This window comes from Phoenix dactylifera, unplaced genomic scaffold, assembly GCF_009389715.1.
Source record: "Phoenix dactylifera cultivar Barhee BC4 unplaced genomic scaffold, palm_55x_up_171113_PBpolish2nd_filt_p 000214F, whole genome shotgun sequence".
Lineage (NCBI taxonomy): Eukaryota > Viridiplantae > Streptophyta > Magnoliopsida > Arecales > Arecaceae > Phoenix > Phoenix dactylifera.
Window position 1 is genome coordinate 470,598 of NW_024067725.1, and position 18,158 is coordinate 488,755.

Genomic DNA, 18,158 nt, shown 5'->3' on the forward strand with positions numbered 1-18,158 from the left:
ATTTCCAATGAGATCAACCTCTGACAGAATTGTTGTCTGTGGGCAGGCATGTGCGTCGAGCTTCATACAATTCAGTTAAAGTTACAGAAACAGATCAAAATTTCTGTTAACAATTAACTCCAAACAAGCAACAGTTGTGTGAGCGCACATTGCACACACTTTAGACATGAGAGACTAGGCTTAGCTTTGAACTAGGACGAGCATTACAAGCATGTACAGAACCTTTTCGCATGCAGGTCTAGAAGAAAACATCTCCTCATACAAGCAGAATTTTATTCGTCGTACAATTTGGCTAAGTTCTGGCAACAGAAAGAAAATCATGACAAAATGTGCGACAATCAAGCCTTGTCCTCTTGATCAGCAAAAATTATACTGAAATATCTTTAGAAAAAAAATCCAAGAAATACTAATCAAAATTGTGTATTCCCAGCACTTCACTGTAATGTGTCAGCACTAAAAAATAATAACAATTAAACGCTGGCTACAGAAGCACCTGATGCTGCATGGTATTTTATTGAGAAGTGGCACTTTCCAATCCCTCTTAAAATTTATCTTTATGTAGCAACATAAAATGATGCTGGAAAAAATCTCAGCTGATGACTTTGGACACAACTCCAGCACCGACCGTCCTCCCTCCTTCCCGTAGCGCAAATCTTTGCCCTGTCAAAGATATATATATAAATAATTAAAAAGCATGCACAATCTGAACTGAATCGTCTCAGATAAATTCATTAGTTTCTATAGCACGGATAACCTCATGACCGGGTTCCAACAGGCAATACCGGTAAGTGATTTAATTTGAGCAAAGTAGGACAATAAAACCCATTGAACAGAACAAAGGAGAAGCCAGCTAAACATATAAACGTGTGCACTATAGTACAAAAGTAATTCCTTATATAAAGCCTACAAGTTGCTAAATCTTGAAAATGAACAGGCGCACTGAATAAAATTGACGATAGAATCACTTGAAACACAACTATTGTATAAACTTCAATAAACAAGAAATGCATGCTAAAGATCATCCAGATCATTCAAACAAATTTTTGACAGAAAAATGTGTCAAAATGTCAGTGAGTACAGATAGTAGATCAAGGCTACAAATTCCTTAAAAGGTATCTTTCAAAATTATGCAAACATCATATATATCGAAAGCCATTTTTTTACATGTTTAATTCCTAACTGAAAAGTTTTTGATTTCATTCTATATAGCAGCGGACCATATAGACAAATCAATCTCGCATATATCTGAAGCACTTCAAAACAAGTCAACATTGAAGCATCAAAGCTGCATTAAAAAGGGAAAATGACGGTCTATCAGAAGCCAATAGCATCCCCACCAAACATGAGTCCACATCTGTGCTCCCAATATAAATTTTAGCCTAAATTCAACTACATTATATGTGGTTTTTATAAGTTTAATCATCTGGGATAAAAATGTATTTGCAATTATTGACTTCCAGAGCGACTTGTCACTGGTGCACCAATCAGATTAAGCTATTTTCAATGTAGCTCTTGATTTTAAAACGACTGTGTACCAAAATATTACCTGCTTCAAGAGGAACTGGTGATATCAATTCAAAAATTGCTGTTACATTGTCACCGGGCATAACCATCTTCACATTTTCAGGTAATTCGACTTTTCCGGTAACATCTGCAGTCCTCATGTAGAACTGAGGTCTGTAATTTGAGAAGAAAGCAGTATGGCGACCACCTTCATCCTTTGTAAGCACATATATCTCTGCCTCAAACCTCTTGTATGTCTTCAGACTACCAGGTTTACAAACTACCTACAATCATGACAACATCCACAAATATTTTCTATGAACAAACTGACAAGGTCAAATTCAGATCACAGAGTCAGAATTCAAGTATCAGTCAGTAAAACCATGGGTAATAAAAACATTTTAAATATGAAAAGTCGGAAAAGGTAACTACAAAGAATAAGCAGCTTTGACTGAGGTAAACATATCAACCACGCCCCGGCCCCTCCAACAAAAAAAAAAGAAAAAAAAAGACCTATGGAGGGCCTGAATTTTAATTTTAATGGATTGGGTGAATAACAAACAATAAATACATGCTGAAGTAGTGTTCTGTATACTTGGGTAATTGAACTGCCTGCTTGGAAGGCCTTTAAAAATGAAAAGAATAGAAGTAGCCAGATTTGAATAGTTATCTATATGTCTACTTTTATCATGGTAATACTAACCTGCCCACGCTCTACATCTCCGCGCTTCAGGCCACGTAAAAGAAGACCCACATTATCACCAGCCTACAGCATGCATATTTTAAACAAGGGATATTTGGTATCTAAACCAGAGAATACATAAAATGTCTCTACACGCCAGTTATACCTGTCCATGGTCCAAGATCTTCTTGAACATCTCTACACCAGTTACTGTGGTCTTTGCAGGACCACCCTGTCAGAAAAGAAGAAGCACGTGAGAAAATTATCAAAATCACTTCCATTACATCCTATCAGAATTAGATTAAAATTCTAAGAATTTATCTTCTTTTCTTCATTTTAAAAATATTTTACATCATGAGAAAGGCCCAATATAATTAAGTGAATATTTTGACAATCCTCACTGCACCCCAGTCCAGTGTACATGATGCAATAACATCTGCCATGTGCGCACATAATCCAAGAAATCATACAAACATAAGCATCTGAGTCATATGTGCTTGCATAACACCATGCAGGAGCCAACTTGTAGGGAAATATTAAAAGAGCAGCATCGCACCACTGTTACAATGTGCATATATGTGGCTAAAACAAGTGAATTACAATAATCTTATCTTGTTAGGTGGAGCCCAAATCTAGCACACACTAGCACATTGTGTATAAAGCCTTGCACATGTCCTCACACACGCAAATGTAGGCAGAAAGGACTTGTTTAGATCCAAAATAGCAATGGACATAAGGTGTAGTTTTAAATTCTAAGATTAAGCATTAAGTACTGAATGCATTTAACAAAGAGTTATATGTGCACTTAAACAAAACCCAATGCGCATTTTATGCAATGGCTGAAAATGACCATGAAGAACAAGTGAAAAATTGTGCTCCAAAATGCGAAGCAAACCAAAAATTACAACTTACTTGATTTAGACCTAATATCTCAACATCCTCTCCGACTTTAATAGTCCCTTGCTCAACACGTCCGGTTACAACAGTTCCACGTCCCTATAGTACAAAAACCATCCAAATGATTAAACTAAAATTTCAAAATTATGCAGAAATAGAAGTCACCATATTTCAGCATAAGTTTTATGGTATGTTTTGAAAGAACAAAAATCAGAAGTTTTGTTTAGCTTTTGGGTTCACAATGCCCCAAAACAAACTACTGCACAAGATAAAACAACAAAGAGGATCTTGATCAAAATACCATTGAAACAATGCCAGCACATATGAGGTTCTAACTCCCTTTATTTATTGAATGGCCACATCATGTTTTAATGATTGTAAAAAACTCACCTACATTTCAAGAATGATCATCGATAATCATTCTCAATAAAATAAATCCTGGATGTTAAGCTTTAAACCCATGGGAAGAAAGATCAAAGTTTTGAATCCAGATTTAAAAAATTTTGAATGCATATGATGCTTTTGCATCAAAGAAACACCAGGTGTATCAAATATTAACATGGGCAGTACAGAAGATTCACAGCATGGTATCTTTACAGGTAAGATGGAAATAATATTCTCAGAGTAATATCACTAGAGTAGACAGCTGCAAAACCCAATGAAAGATGAGAAATTTAGAAGCTTCAAGAAGAAAGAAAAGAAACAAGTTTATGGTAATAAAATAGCATAAATGCAAGAACTTGACTTACTATGCATCTTAACAGAATAACTCCATCTAGAACTATCAGCACAATATCCTAGTGCAATACAAACTCTTGTGACCATATTTGACTGCATATTAGATAAAAAAAAACTTATCACGATCCTTAGATCATAAAAAATACTAAGTGAAATGTGCATGCAACAAAGTCACCCCTATACATGTACTGTCAACTCTCTCTATCATGTTTCATTATTCCATCCATAACCCTTATAAGAGCACCAACATCTAATAATCTTTCTTTGTATCTTTCTCAATTTATGACCCCAATTATCGCAAATTTATTTTTCCATAATAGTACTACTCCCTCTCTTTCTAAGTGTTGTCATTCATGATCTCATTACCCCACTGCCTTGGTGAGCGAGGCCAATCAGCCACTTGTATTCCTGCTCTCCTCTAGTGGGATCACAAGAATCATCACAATCTTTTTATCTCATCTACCAATTACATGACAGCTCTTGCCCTTGGATTACCTGAATGTGTAGAGTGCATCATATATAAGTAACTTCCAACTTTGTAGAAGATAAACTTATTGTCGTGGAATTATATTTTAGTAAGAAGGAAACAGATAATCCACTCATTTCTACGGACATACTCTTATGACTGTCTACCTCAAAAATCCATACAGAGAGAGAGAGACAGACAGACAGATAGACTGGAGAAATAGAAAATGCAGTTGCTGTATTAGGGAATGAATACTTTGGTTTTAATGCGTTTTATTTTTATTCCATCACATCATAATTGTCCGCCCATCAAACATTCCAAAACACATCCTCTCCCATGAATGATCAACAGTCCATATAGATCATAATCAATCATTAAGCTCTTCTCCCTATGATCATTTATGACTGTGACCATGAATCACTAACATGGGCATCACATAAGTACTAATAACATCTATGTCTACAGTCAACAGGGCTGCAGTTGCTTTCTAACTCAAACCAACTACTAATTCAATTATAAAAAAGGGACCAAATCGTAATCACCTGAATTGAGAAAACATCCTCAATAGGCATGAGGAAAGGCTTATCAAGCTGCCGTACAGGTTCTGGTATATATTCATCAACTGCATCCATTAATTTTAGAATGGCCTGCCTTCCTATTTCATCATTAGTGCCCTGTAAGGCAGACAAAGCTGAACCCCGAATGATTGGAATTTCATCGCCAGGAAATTTGTAGAAGCTAAGCAGCTCTGTAATAATTAAAAACAACAATAGATGAAATTAAAAAATAGTAAATGAAATTAAGAATTGTTTAACAATTAAATAGGAATAAAGACACTCGTGACAACATACCACGGAGCTCCATCTCTACAAGTTCTAGTAACTCTGGATCATCAACGGCATCAACCTTATTTAGAAAGCATACAAGTGATGGTACACCAACCTGAGAAGTAGAAAAAAGAGTGGATTAGATGATTTATGTAAATATTATAGATCATTTCAGAACGTCCACAAAGAACTCGCTAAATGAGAGAAATTATCTACCAACCTGACGAGCAAGTAAAATATGTTCCTTAGTTTGCGGCATAGGTCCATCAGGTGCTGATACAACAAGAATACCACCATCCATTTGAGCAGCTCCAGTAATCATGTTCTGAATTTAAACCAAATTAATATTCACAGAACCATGTATAATCAACAAGATACATTCAAGTACACACTTAGCTCTATCAGACTAATAAAGGGAACAAATTGAATTGAACAAAATCATCCAGAGCACTCAAAAGACCAGCTGCCCCAGAAAATATCCAAAGTTATACATTCAAAACAAATTTTTGTAATGGCAGCCATCATATTTGTTGGGTTTTATTACCTAGACTTGTCAGAGATATACTTACATTAATTTCTCAGCAACACATTATTATGAATGTAAGTTCATATTGTCAAAGAATAGTACCAAAAGGAATTTAGGGCCTTAAGAAATTTCCTCAGCATAGAGCAAAAGACACCAATGTTACCTGATAAGACAGATCTGAACCAAACATGCCCAGCCTTTAATCCGAATTTCATGGGCCAATATAATGTTTTCTTGACTACATGTATATGATGGACACTACATGCTAAGCCTACGTACAAGCAAATAGGCTAGCTGCTTATATTTGTTTTCTTGCTAACCTCATCCCAAGCTCAAACCTTTACCATCACAATAGCATCCTAACGCCTGCTAGCATTACAGAAGTTGATAAGTGGAGCATAGATATAGGTCCGAGTGGTTTGATCATGGATCTTGACAATTCTCGTACATGAGACAGACAAAGCTCGAGCAAGAGGCAAGTATGAGTCATTCCACATCTACCACAGCTGTACTCCACCCAAGTCAAGGGTGACGCTACTAGTGGATACAATCACCACCACCAAGTGGTGGCAACAAGACCAAGTGTTATTTGAAGAAGTAAATGTGAAGAGATTGACCATATAATAGCCCTAGTGTTAAAGGATCTGGTTGTTATGCAACAATCAAGGAAGGATAAACGATTCTTTTGGACCCAAACCAAAAATATAATGGGAGTACTTTTGGGTTTTAGCAAATGAGTTGATTTGGGGACTTTGGCCTTCGCTTAGGGGCTCTGACCCCTCATTTGGCCTGAGCCTCCAAAGAGGTCCTTATTGGAGTACCTTAAGAAACTAAGGCGAACATTTGAATATACAACATCATCACAACACTAACAACAACTTTTTATAATATAAAATACACAATGCTTTACATCTACATGTTAAGTTAGATGGGCACATAATCTAGAAAATTTAAGGAAACCCAAATTCAAGAAATTTCCAAGGTATAGTCCAATTGATGAAGAAAATATTTAAATATGCTAAGCAATAAAACCTTTGAATTTTGAAATATAACTATATTATATTGATGAATCTTTTACTTATTGATGCAGTTAAGTACTTTTGCAGATAACTCTATTACAGCCCAAATTTTACCAAAGCTATAGAAAAAGGTTCCTGTAGGCTTTTTTTGGATTCTCTTATCTTTTTCTCCAGTTTTCTCAACGTTTTTCCTTGGCTGAGACTCTAAGATATGGGGAAAATTTGCCAAAACAACCAAAGCTACCCAAATCAAAACTCTCCAGGCCTGGCCAAAACCAAAATCAAAATTGCGATTCCAAATCTTGGTTACAACCTCATCACATCAATCTTGAAAAATAAACTTATAATTGTAGGGGAGCAAAATATACTCCCATATCCTATTTAAGTGGAAACAAAAGTTTCTGGTCAACTGAGATCTTGTCAGGATTCAATGCATATTAACATCAGCCACTGGTCAAGATGGCTTCTTTCACCTAACAATATAAGCCCTCGATTCTGCTAAGTCGGCATATATAACATAAACAAAAGGATTCGACTTCCTTATATTGTGCATCGGTTAAAAAGGGAGTTCTAATATCCGGTTCCTGGATTAACTAAAATTGTTCAGCTTAGTTTCTACATTCTCCTATATAGGAATGATTATCTTCATTTCTTTTACAAGGTCATTACCACTTTAATGCCTTCATTAAGGAACAGATTTGTAATTCATACATGAATGAATAATAATTTTATAATCAGGAATAAATCAAAGAAAAGAGAAGCAATCAGAAACAACCATAACTATGACCAACAAATTTTATCTTGTCCATTTAACATCATCAAAATAATTAGTTGTTTCCATTCAATCTTGTACATCAAGATTATATTTCTAGGTCTTGATTCCATAACCTTCTTCCATACCTCTCAATCAAAATTTGGATGTCCTCATAGAGCATTTCCACTAGCCATCTCAACCATTTCCCATCATTTTATACTCTTGGTGCTAGTTTGCACTCCAGAATGTCGTAGTTTTGTCATACAGTGATTTCAAAATTCTCATCTTTGTTATGGCTTCCTTTGAATTTTTTATATATTTCAGAACTTGTAAACTTTTCTGAAAGTCTGGCCAGTCCCATGACTATATGAATATGTCAATGCACTGAGAACTTACCTTAACATAATCTGCATGTCCTGGGCAATCTACATGAGCGTAATGCCGCTTAGCAGTCTCATACTCCACATGAGCCTGTGAAACCATGTTAAGAATTTCATAAGCATCAAAACAAAGATTCAAGTATCTCAACCAGGGTTCATTATAAAACCTACTGCAATACAAACATGTAGCAACACGTCAAAAAGAAATAAAATAACCTAACTGTTGCTATGGTAATCCCTCTAGCTTTCTCCTCCGGGGCCTTGTCAATTTCATCAAAGGCAATTGCCTTGGCTTTTCCCTCGTCAGCAAGAACCTGACAGCAACAGAATGCAGTTCTTTTACACAAAACTATGTAGGTCAACACTTTACATTTTGACTTATAATTTTAGATGATATAAATTCCCCAAGGTTAAGACGTAAAGATAATAGGTTTAAAGGGAACAACCACGATAAAAGCAAAAAAGTTATCAAACCCATTATGACAGATCAACCTTGGTAATTGCTGCTGTGAGTGTAGTTTTCCCATGATCAACATGTCCGATGGTACCAACATTCACATGAGGCTTCCTAAGACAACAAACAACTCATGATAAGAACAAAGTTATATTCTAAACCTACTATACAAAGTTAAATTAGAGCATGCACTACCGAAAAATTATCTGATACCTATGTATGGAGATCACTAGTTTACATAGATAATACACTTGAAATATCCACCCATGCCTTACATCAACCAATTCAAAACCATAACTTTAGAGGCCCCTCGACAGCACATCCAGACCTATGTTACTTCTACTGAATGCAAATGGCCATGTTTGGGATGTGCAAAAATGCGGATAAAGAAAGCATGGTTGATCAATTAATAGGCAAAAAGACCCACCAAACAAATGCAAGTAAAACAGAATGAATTGCCACAATTAATCGGGGGACGCAAATAACTCAGTAGCAGTCGAACTTGAGCGAAACGGGAAAAAGAAAAAAAAAATAAACAGCATAAAACGTTTCATAAAAACAAACCATCCTTTTATGCAGGAATAACAACAACAAGAAGATGGACTCGTCACAAAACAAGATAACTAAAACATCAAAGAAAAAAAAAAGAGACTTATGCATGCATCGAGGGGCAAGGTTGAAACTTTCATCTAGATCAGATATAAACACTGTGTAAAACCCAACAACGAAGAGCCATTGCATTCCGACTTACGTGCGAGTGAAGGTGGCCATCGTCCTCCACCAAAATCCCGCCTCGAAGACCCTACCCCCATTGAAACCCTGCAAAGAGCACGGCTCTGACGCCGAGAAAGGGCCCGAGATCGCTCCGCGACAACTGGAGTAATGGAGAGGGGAAAAGGAGGAGGAGAAGCGGAGGAGGCGCCTCGAGCTCGAGTTTCTGAGGACGGCCGCGGCGGCCATGTCGGAGGAGGAGGAGGCAGTGTCAGGAGAAGACCCCGATGTGAGAGGAGGATGAAAGGGAAGAACAGATCTAAAGCAGCGAGAGTTCGGTTCCGGTGGGTTTGGCGGAGGTTTAAGGACGAAAAACTTTGGGCGTGGGAACTAGGGTTTTGGGACCATTGGGGACGAGCTCGCACGGTTAAGAACCGAGGGTTTTGACGGGTCTCGCTGGCAGATGCACGTGAGTTACGCATGCATTCAGGGGGTTCTTGCGGATGGATGGTGGAGATCCATGCGTGACCGGGATAAACCGTAGGATTTGAAAGAGAGTTTCTCCCAAGCAAGTCTCCTACCCTCCTATTGAAGTGCTAGTTTATCACGGGTGGTTCTATATACACCCCCCCTATTGCTCAGGACACCCCCCAAAAATTAAAAAAAAATTAAATACTCTCTACACCCCCCCATTTGCTAAGGACACCCCTAAAAAATTAAAAATTCCTAAATTACCCCCCACCCTCCCCACCCCCTCACCTAAATTGCTCTCTACACCCCCCAAACCCCCCCCCCCCACCCCGCTCTTCCCCTCCAAAACACCTCGCCAACGCCCAAAACCCCCCCGTTCCCCCTTCTCCCTCTCGTCGCCGGCATTCTCCTGATCTCCGACCACCTCGCCGGCTTCTCCCGGAACCACCTCGCCGGCTTCTCCCGAAATTTTTTTTTTTCACGGTTCATGCTCCGTTCGGCACTGGATCGCCGAACAAAAGGCTTCTGTTCGGCTGAACAGTGCCGGACAGAAGCCTTCTGTTCGGCACTGTGCAGCCGAACAGATCTGTTCGGTTGAGGGTTGCCGAACAGAAGGCTTCTGTTCGGCACTGTTCAGCCGAACAGAAGCCTTTTGTTCGGCGATCCAGTGCCGAACGGAGCACGAACCGTGAAAAAAAAAAAATTTCGAAACAAGGTGGAACACGTACCTTTGCGGCCGATTCTTCGTCCCAAATCACTAGTTGCTTGTCCATGCTTCGAATGGGGCTTAAATCTCCTTCAAAGATCGCCTAAACGATGTAAATGGATCGAGGGGTTTAAGGGGGGTTTGAGGGGTGTTTGTTTTTTTTCTTTTCAAAATGAAACGGAGGAGGAGGAAGGGGGGTGTATGAGAAAATTTCAAGGGCAATATGGTAATTACACTAAAGGTTAGTTTGGGTATTTTTTTTTTGGTTTTTGGGGGGTGTCCTTAGCAATAGGGGGGGTGTATATAGAACCACCCGTTTATCACGCTTTTACTTTCAATAAACTTACAGAAACACCCTTTGCTTTTTAGCAATTCGCACTCACACTCTCTTTTTTTTAAAAAAAAAATTAATTTGATTCTCTAATTTACCCTACTAATCGAATGTGATCTTGTGATTCATCTCCATGAGTGATATCGCATACCTATCATATAATAGTTTTAAATTTATTTTAGGGTTAAAATACCTTTGGCAGTTATTTGGGGCGGAAACCTGGTGCCAAGAAACTACTACAAATTATGTGAGATCACATGATTTTTTTCAAAATAATTAGCTAGCATCTCTCTACATCTAGAAAAAGAAACCCAGAGAGAAAGGGAGAGGGAGAGCATATCATGGTAGAAGGGCACCATGGAAGGATATAGTAGGCGATAGATAGGGATGGAGACGGAGAAAGAGGCCGGGATGAAGGGAAAAAAAATCAGCATAGAAGCAAGCCAAGTAAACTTTACTTCATCTTTGGTCCACCATGTTTATTATTGCTATTATGTAAGAAGGGCACCATTGGAGATATCATGGACCAGCATAAGCCTTAGGCCATATTTGGAGAAGCTGTTAGTAGTAGAGCTTTTGGAAGTAGAGCTGTTAGAAGTAGAGCTGTTTGAAGCAGAGCGTTTATAAAAAACTGTTTGTTGTTTGGTAACTACATTTCTAAAGTGCCGTGAGACTTTAACATATGTTTGGTAAACAAACTGAGAAAATACTTTTGTGTGACAAAATGACCATAAAGGACATTACCAATATTATATAACAGAGTATAATAAAATATAATATATATAAATATATAAATATATGTTATAGTATAATATTAATGTAATGTAATATAATATTATTATAATATAGTACTATAACATTATGTATTATAGAATAATAATTTAATATAATAATAAATTATTTAAATAACATATCAATGTATTTTGATATATGTAATATAATATTATATTTATAGTATAATACAATAATAAATATATAAAATATTATAATTATTAGTGTAAATTAATTTTTCATCCTTCTAATGACCATTTATCTCTCTAACAAATAGAGAGAAAGGAAGAAGAAGATTGAGAGGGAAAGAGAGAAAGGAAGAGGCGGATAAAGATTTTGGGAAAAAAGTGCGATTTAAATGAGGGTATTTTGGTCTAAAAAACAGCTTCTCGACAAAGCTGAAAGCTGCATTTTCGGAAAGCTCCAAATTGGAGCTTCTCCCCAAAAGCTGTTTTCAGCTTCCCGCAAAAGCTGAAACAGCTTTCCGAAAATTTTACCAAACACCATTTTTTTATCTAAAAGTACTTTTGAAGGGCCAGAAAGTACTTTTTAGCTCTCCAAAAGCTCCTCCAAACAGGGCCTTAACCAATAATTCTATAAATGCACGATATGTGAGGTATTTTGCCATTGCTCTAATTTCCTTGATTACTATCTCACTTGTCGATTGAATCTCCAATTTTAACTTATTGTTCCAGGTAAATTAGGAATGGTTAGTTTTGTTAGCACGATCCATCTTCAAACACAAGGGAGAAAGGGATATTCATCCAATGCAACAGGAAACTAGAGAGTAAGCTTCAAATCTACAAAGCAAATAGAAAGTGTTTGATCTTTTATATGTTGGCTTCTTGGATTGTTGCAAGTAATTGTTTGGCTTTATGTTGAAATTAAGGGACTATAGTTTGTGGTAGGGGTGTGCATGTGTTGGTGGTTCAGTTTGGAGATATATCTAAAATCAAACCAATTTAAACTGGCTTCTACCACCAACAACTAAAACTGAAACTCGACCACACACGCCGCACGCACACACGCACACAAACCGAATCCAAACTATTTTTTTCAATTCAACACTTTCTAAATTGACACCAAACCGAATTTAAAAAAAAAACAAATATAAACCGAACTGGAGGGACTAATTTAGGTTGGCTTTGCAATTTAGATAGCTTTTTGCACACCCCTAGTTTATGGTTCGTTAAGAGAATTTTCAAGGATGGTTATGTATGAGGGTTCAATATCAATGGAGTCCCAGGTTAAATATTTTGCGGACTGAGGGAATTATACAATGGGATCATGTGTTGAGCTAATATTATACGTAATGAACTATCTATGCAATAACAACCAAATTGCTAGCTTTCCTTTCTCTTTTGGCAATTTACTGATGCAAGCCTAACTTGATGTATTAAAAGCAATGAGCAATCCCAAACTAACCTTCCATTCAAATTCTCTACTAGAACAACCAAAGCTTTTTGATCCCAAGCAAGTTCAAAATATCCTAGATATTTCTAAGCCAAACCCCCAAGACATATATCCCACCTAGAAAATTACGGTTCACCCCCCATACTCTTTCCAAGTTCCACACACAATCCCTCTGCTTTTATATAGTTGCACTTAGGGGTCGTCGTTTGGTAACCCCAATAGGATCACCACGGTGATCTAAGATCTCCAGTAATCCGAATGCTGAGGTGATTTGATCCTAGTGATCTAAGATCAATGTGTTTGGTAGGCCATGGTCCAGTGATTAAAAATCTCCGAATATCCATAAATAACTTGTTTGATATGGTACGAAGATCCAAGATCACCTACTACATAATATCACAAATACCCCTGATATATCTTAGATGGATTTTTTATGTATTTTTAATTTTCAGGAATCAAAAATGTAAGTCAATATGCTAATTCCTATAATAGCTCCATAATTTTGTCACATATTCTACTTTTAGTAGCCCTTATCATATATTTATTAATCATATAAAATATATTATAATAAAATATTAGTATATATATCAATATATTAACTATTAATATATTCTATAAAAATATATTTATTACTCCTATAAATTATTAATCTTATAAAAATATGTTATTTTTCATTATAGAATTAATATTTTTATTTATACTTATAATAGATTTTTTAATACTAATAATTCTTTTGATTAAAAAATAAGGTAAATAGGAGTAATATATTAAATAATTTCATTATATAAATATAAAATATAATAATATATTTCTACTATAATTTAAAATTATACTTCAATAATAATAGGATAATAATATGATTAGTAATATATTATAATATTATATATATCATTAATATAATATCTAATATAAACATAATATATATATAACATTGACATAATATATTGATGGTATATTAATATATCAATTTTTCTGCTATATTAAGATATATTTTTGTCTTTAACTTTCAACCCAGGATCACTGCCCTGGGATGATCTTGGATTTCCAACCTCAAGGACGGGTATCCCATCACCGAGTTGGACGGTGATTTGAGAAGTGGAGGTAATTTAGTATCACTGCCACGTAGGATCACCGTGATGCAACCAAACGCGGTGATCTCATTATCTCCACCCATATCATCCTTGATTCTGGGACGATCACTCCATACCAAATGCCCCCTTACACCCCTTCTACTTTAACCGAGTCATGCCCACACCCCCTTATGCTTAGACATGGCAAAGATTGGGCTCATCCACAACCAAACAGTAGAGAAACACATACCGGCAGCACTTTAGGTACATGTTGAATTGTCAATTCATATCGAACACAATATCCACCTGTTGAATTAACAATGCATACCAAATGCAATACCAAACTTCTGTAATTATGAATTCACCCTTAGAAAGGCATGGATGTCAGAGACTTGTCAAAAGGAAAGATATCTACTGGCTTCCAGTTCTTATGGCATGATTTTGGCTGCAAGACTTATATATGCTATCATAGTCTGTCCTCCAGAACAAATACCCATGAAACACAGTGCCTGATGATGAAGAGCCACAAAGCTTTACTCTGACTTTTCATGTCGAAAATATATTGTCTGTGGCTGAATCAAGTAGGAACCATCATGTTGTCCTCCATACTCCTCATAAACTTCGGGATACAAATATAGCACTCTCATAGTCTTTGGCTGTTTAATAGTCATAAACAAACTTGTAACATATCCATCGTTTTTTTGGTCGAAATAACATATGCATTTGTTGAACCAACACATCAAACTAATATGCACCATGAAGCCATCACAACCAAATAAGAAATCATCATGGCCTTTTGATCTCTTTTCTCGTGAGCTCTCCTGTCCATCTCCTCAAGCTAGGATATGGCCAGTAAAGTCATTCATGCTCATGCATCAACATAACATATGCCCATCATGACTATCTGCAAACAACTACTATAGTCCCCAGGCGACAACAAAATGGCAGTGTGTCAAATTATCATGGGCAAAGTTTCACTTATAATAACAAGTTTTTCAAGTTTATAACATCATCTTCATGAACCGTGCTTCCCATCTCGATACAATGATTTTGTTCTTAAATTTAATGTTCTCATCCAATACATCCTTGGGGCACCATATACTCTTCTGGAAATCCATATTGAAGACCAGTATAGTACATCAATGAACTTTAAGTAGGGAAATACTGGTAACTGTAAAACCCCTAAATTCTGACATATATCAAAGAAACAAATTGCTTGCCTATGCAAATGTTTAGCAACGAAGCACATTACACATGCTAGGAAGACAAAAATTTAACCCATCCTTATTCCATGGAGATAGAAGGGCCTTCTACTAAAGATGAGTATAATCAACTCAATGCAAAATTAGAACATCCATGATTGATAAATTGACAGGCATAAAATTCTGTTTCAGTTTTCATCTCAGAAAAAAAAAAAATCTTGCATACCAAGCTAAGAGTTTTCCTTCCCCACTGAAAAAGAAACCACTCATTTATCATGATTGTCTACTTTTTTACTTTCAGTTTCCTTCTGTTTACAACTCATGCTTTCTCTTCATAAGGGAGTCATAGTTCTTTTTAATGTATATTACAAAATGGAGAATTAATACAACTGTCTAATTTGATTGACTAAAAGACTTTTCATATTGAAAAGAGGATTACAAATTGAATTTCATTGATAAAACAATCACCCAAAAATTAGATGATTGATAGTACTAATAACCTAGGAATATAGAACCAACACAAAGATGCCATGCATTGAAAAATCATGTCAGATTGATTGCATTAAGTGCGGAAGGTAAGAAAATAATTAGATGTCAGTCTTTACACAAATTTAAATTGGGAAAGTGAGAGGCGGTACTCAAAAAACTGGCACTTTTCTGTGATCAAGCATTCATCACCATCCTCAGCAATATGTTTATTGAAATCTTCCTCACCTTGGCACAGAAAGTGCTTTCCATTACATTTGATGGCTTACCCTGAGGCGGTGAGAGCCAATGTCCCACCACCGTTATCCCTAACACGCGGACATCTCACAAAGAGTAGGCATGAGATAAATCCCTTTCCCATCCCTTCCTCCATTGTTCCCTACCTCCAAATTCTCCAACCATTCATCTCCTTGATAAATCAACTTCAATATACAGACATATTAGGATAATTGACTAAACTGGTCTTAGTGGTCTAGCGAAATTACCCACTGAAGCAAGGAGTTCCACTTGAAGAGTTCAGCTTATATTTGCAACAATGCATGCATATCAAGTGTTTTAAAGAAAATATACGTAATAGCTATATGTGCATATGCACAGAAATTAAAAGGTTGGCTAGGATTTGACATGGAAAGGAAAGAAATGTTTCCAAGTATTCTCAATTAGAGAGACAATATTGACCTCATGCACTTCTCAACTAGAGAAAGGAAAAGATCATTTGAACATTCACTTAACTATTTCGGTCTTCTAAAAATGCTACAACCATCCTAAAATACTTTCAACTGATTATAGAAATGTAACACTTTTGACTTCTCAGATTAACTGAATATAGGAATCCAACACTTTCTCTAATTAAGTGGGCTAAATGTAAAATATCACTTTTTTGGCCTGCTTTCTGCCAGAAGTGACATAATGGAAATCATTAAGGCCCTGTTTGGGGGAAATTTTGGAGGGCCAAAAAGCACTTTCGAGCTCTCCAAAAGTACTTTTAGATAAAAAATGGTGTTTGGTAAAATTTTTGGAAAGTTGTTTCAGCTTTTGCGGAAAGCTGAAAACAGCTTTTGGGGAGAAGCTCCAATTTGGAGCTTTTCGAAAACCTTGTTTTCAGCTTTGTCGGAAAGCTGTTTTTTGGACCAAAATACCCCCATTTAAATCACACTTTTTTTCCCAAAATCCTCATCCCGCCTCTTCCTCTCTCACCCATTCTCTCCCTCCCCCTCTCTATCTTCTTTTTCCTCTCAGCGCCGCCACCTCTGTTCCTTCTTCTTCTTCTTCTTCTTTCTTTTTTTTTTGTTTTGGAAGCTCGTGGCTGCCCATGGTGGCAGCCACCATGCCGGCCACCACCCATGGCCGGCGACCCCTCTATATTTCAATGAAATAAAATAAATAAATAAATAAATAAAATAAAAAAATAATGAGTGAGTGGCAAATAATTTGATCTAAATAAATAAATAAATAAAAATATTAGTAATTAGTTAACCAATTTTATCACCTAGTTAGAAAATTTGTTAGAGAGATAAATAGTCATTAGAAGGATGAAAAATTAATTTACACTAATAATTATAATATTTTATATATTTATTATTGTATTATACTATAAATATAATATTATATTACATTATATCATAATACATTGATATGTTATGTTAAATAATTTAATATTATATTAAATTATTATTCTATAATACATAATGTTATAGTACTATATTATAATAATATTATATTACATTACATTAATATTATACTATATCATATATTTATGTATTAATACATATTATATTTTATTATGCTCTATTGTATAATACTGATAATGTCCTTTATGGTCATTTTGCCACACAAAAGAACTTTCTCAGTTTGTTTACCAAACATATGTTAAAGTGTCACAGTACTTTAGAAATGTAGTTACCAAACAACAAACAGCTTTTTACAAACGCTCTACTTCATACAGCTCTACTTTCAACAGCTCTACTTCCAAAAGCTCTACTACCAACAGCTCCCCCAAACAGAGCCTAAGGGGGCAAAACCCTCTAGTCTCTCAACTACAAAGCAAAGCTGGCAAGCATATCTGTTCACCATTTCCTATTTATTTAACTTCATATCATCTGTAAGCAAATACTATAATCATTATTTTGCTTACGATGTTTGTCTATTTCTTGGTTGACACTCAAGATAAACGATACAATCAAATAAAAAAGAAAGCAGTTTCAGAAGCTGAGGTTGCAGTCTGATGAATGAAGAAAACTTGGAACAGACAGAATATAGGTCAGCAGTCAAAAAGAAACTTACATGCACAAAGGCATTGTTCAAAGAAGAATATGTTGCTCTTGAAGATGTCTGAAATGTCCAGCTAGGAAGTCTCAGTGTTTGGTAGAAAGATCATGAAGTTAAACTTCTACCAGAAATGTCCGGTACCAGCTCAACATCAATAATGCTTTCATAAGAAGAATTTAAAAAACTAATAGCATTCGATGAAGGTTTAAAAGGGTCCATGCTGAACCTCAACCAGCATAACCTTATCACCAATCCAAATGCAGCAACAGCTAGTAGGGTGCTATCAGTTTCGATAGCTTCAATGGCCAAATTAACCACTGTCCAGGCTAGGCTTCTATATCAACAAATGAAGCAAGAACCAAATAAAACATATTTAGAAAATGGACCACTGTAGTAACTGGCCTTTTTCACCTATACTTGATGGCAAATTTATCTGAAAAGATTCATTAGTTTCATAAAATAAAAAAGGGAAAAATGGAAAGA

At 36.0% G+C, this 18,158-nt stretch overlaps 1 protein-coding gene across 1 annotated transcript; it reads right to left on the reverse strand.

The window, feature by feature from the left end:
- Positions 1–239: 239 nt before the first annotated feature.
- On the reverse strand, positions 240–9,420 carry LOC103721488 (elongation factor Tu, mitochondrial-like). Its single transcript, XM_008811728.4, has 12 exons — positions 8,998–9,420; positions 8,285–8,360; positions 8,014–8,106; positions 7,809–7,883; positions 5,334–5,438; positions 5,138–5,228; positions 4,829–5,034; positions 3,098–3,181; positions 2,352–2,417; positions 2,207–2,269; positions 1,547–1,787; positions 240–660 (listed from the first exon to the last, which is right to left on the reverse strand). The coding sequence occupies exons 1-12, from the start codon at positions 9,204–9,206 to the stop codon at positions 590–592; spliced, it is 1,380 nt and encodes a 459-aa protein (XP_008809950.1). The 5' UTR covers positions 9,207–9,420; the 3' UTR covers positions 240–589.
- Between the last annotated feature and the right edge of the window lie 8,738 nt (positions 9,421–18,158).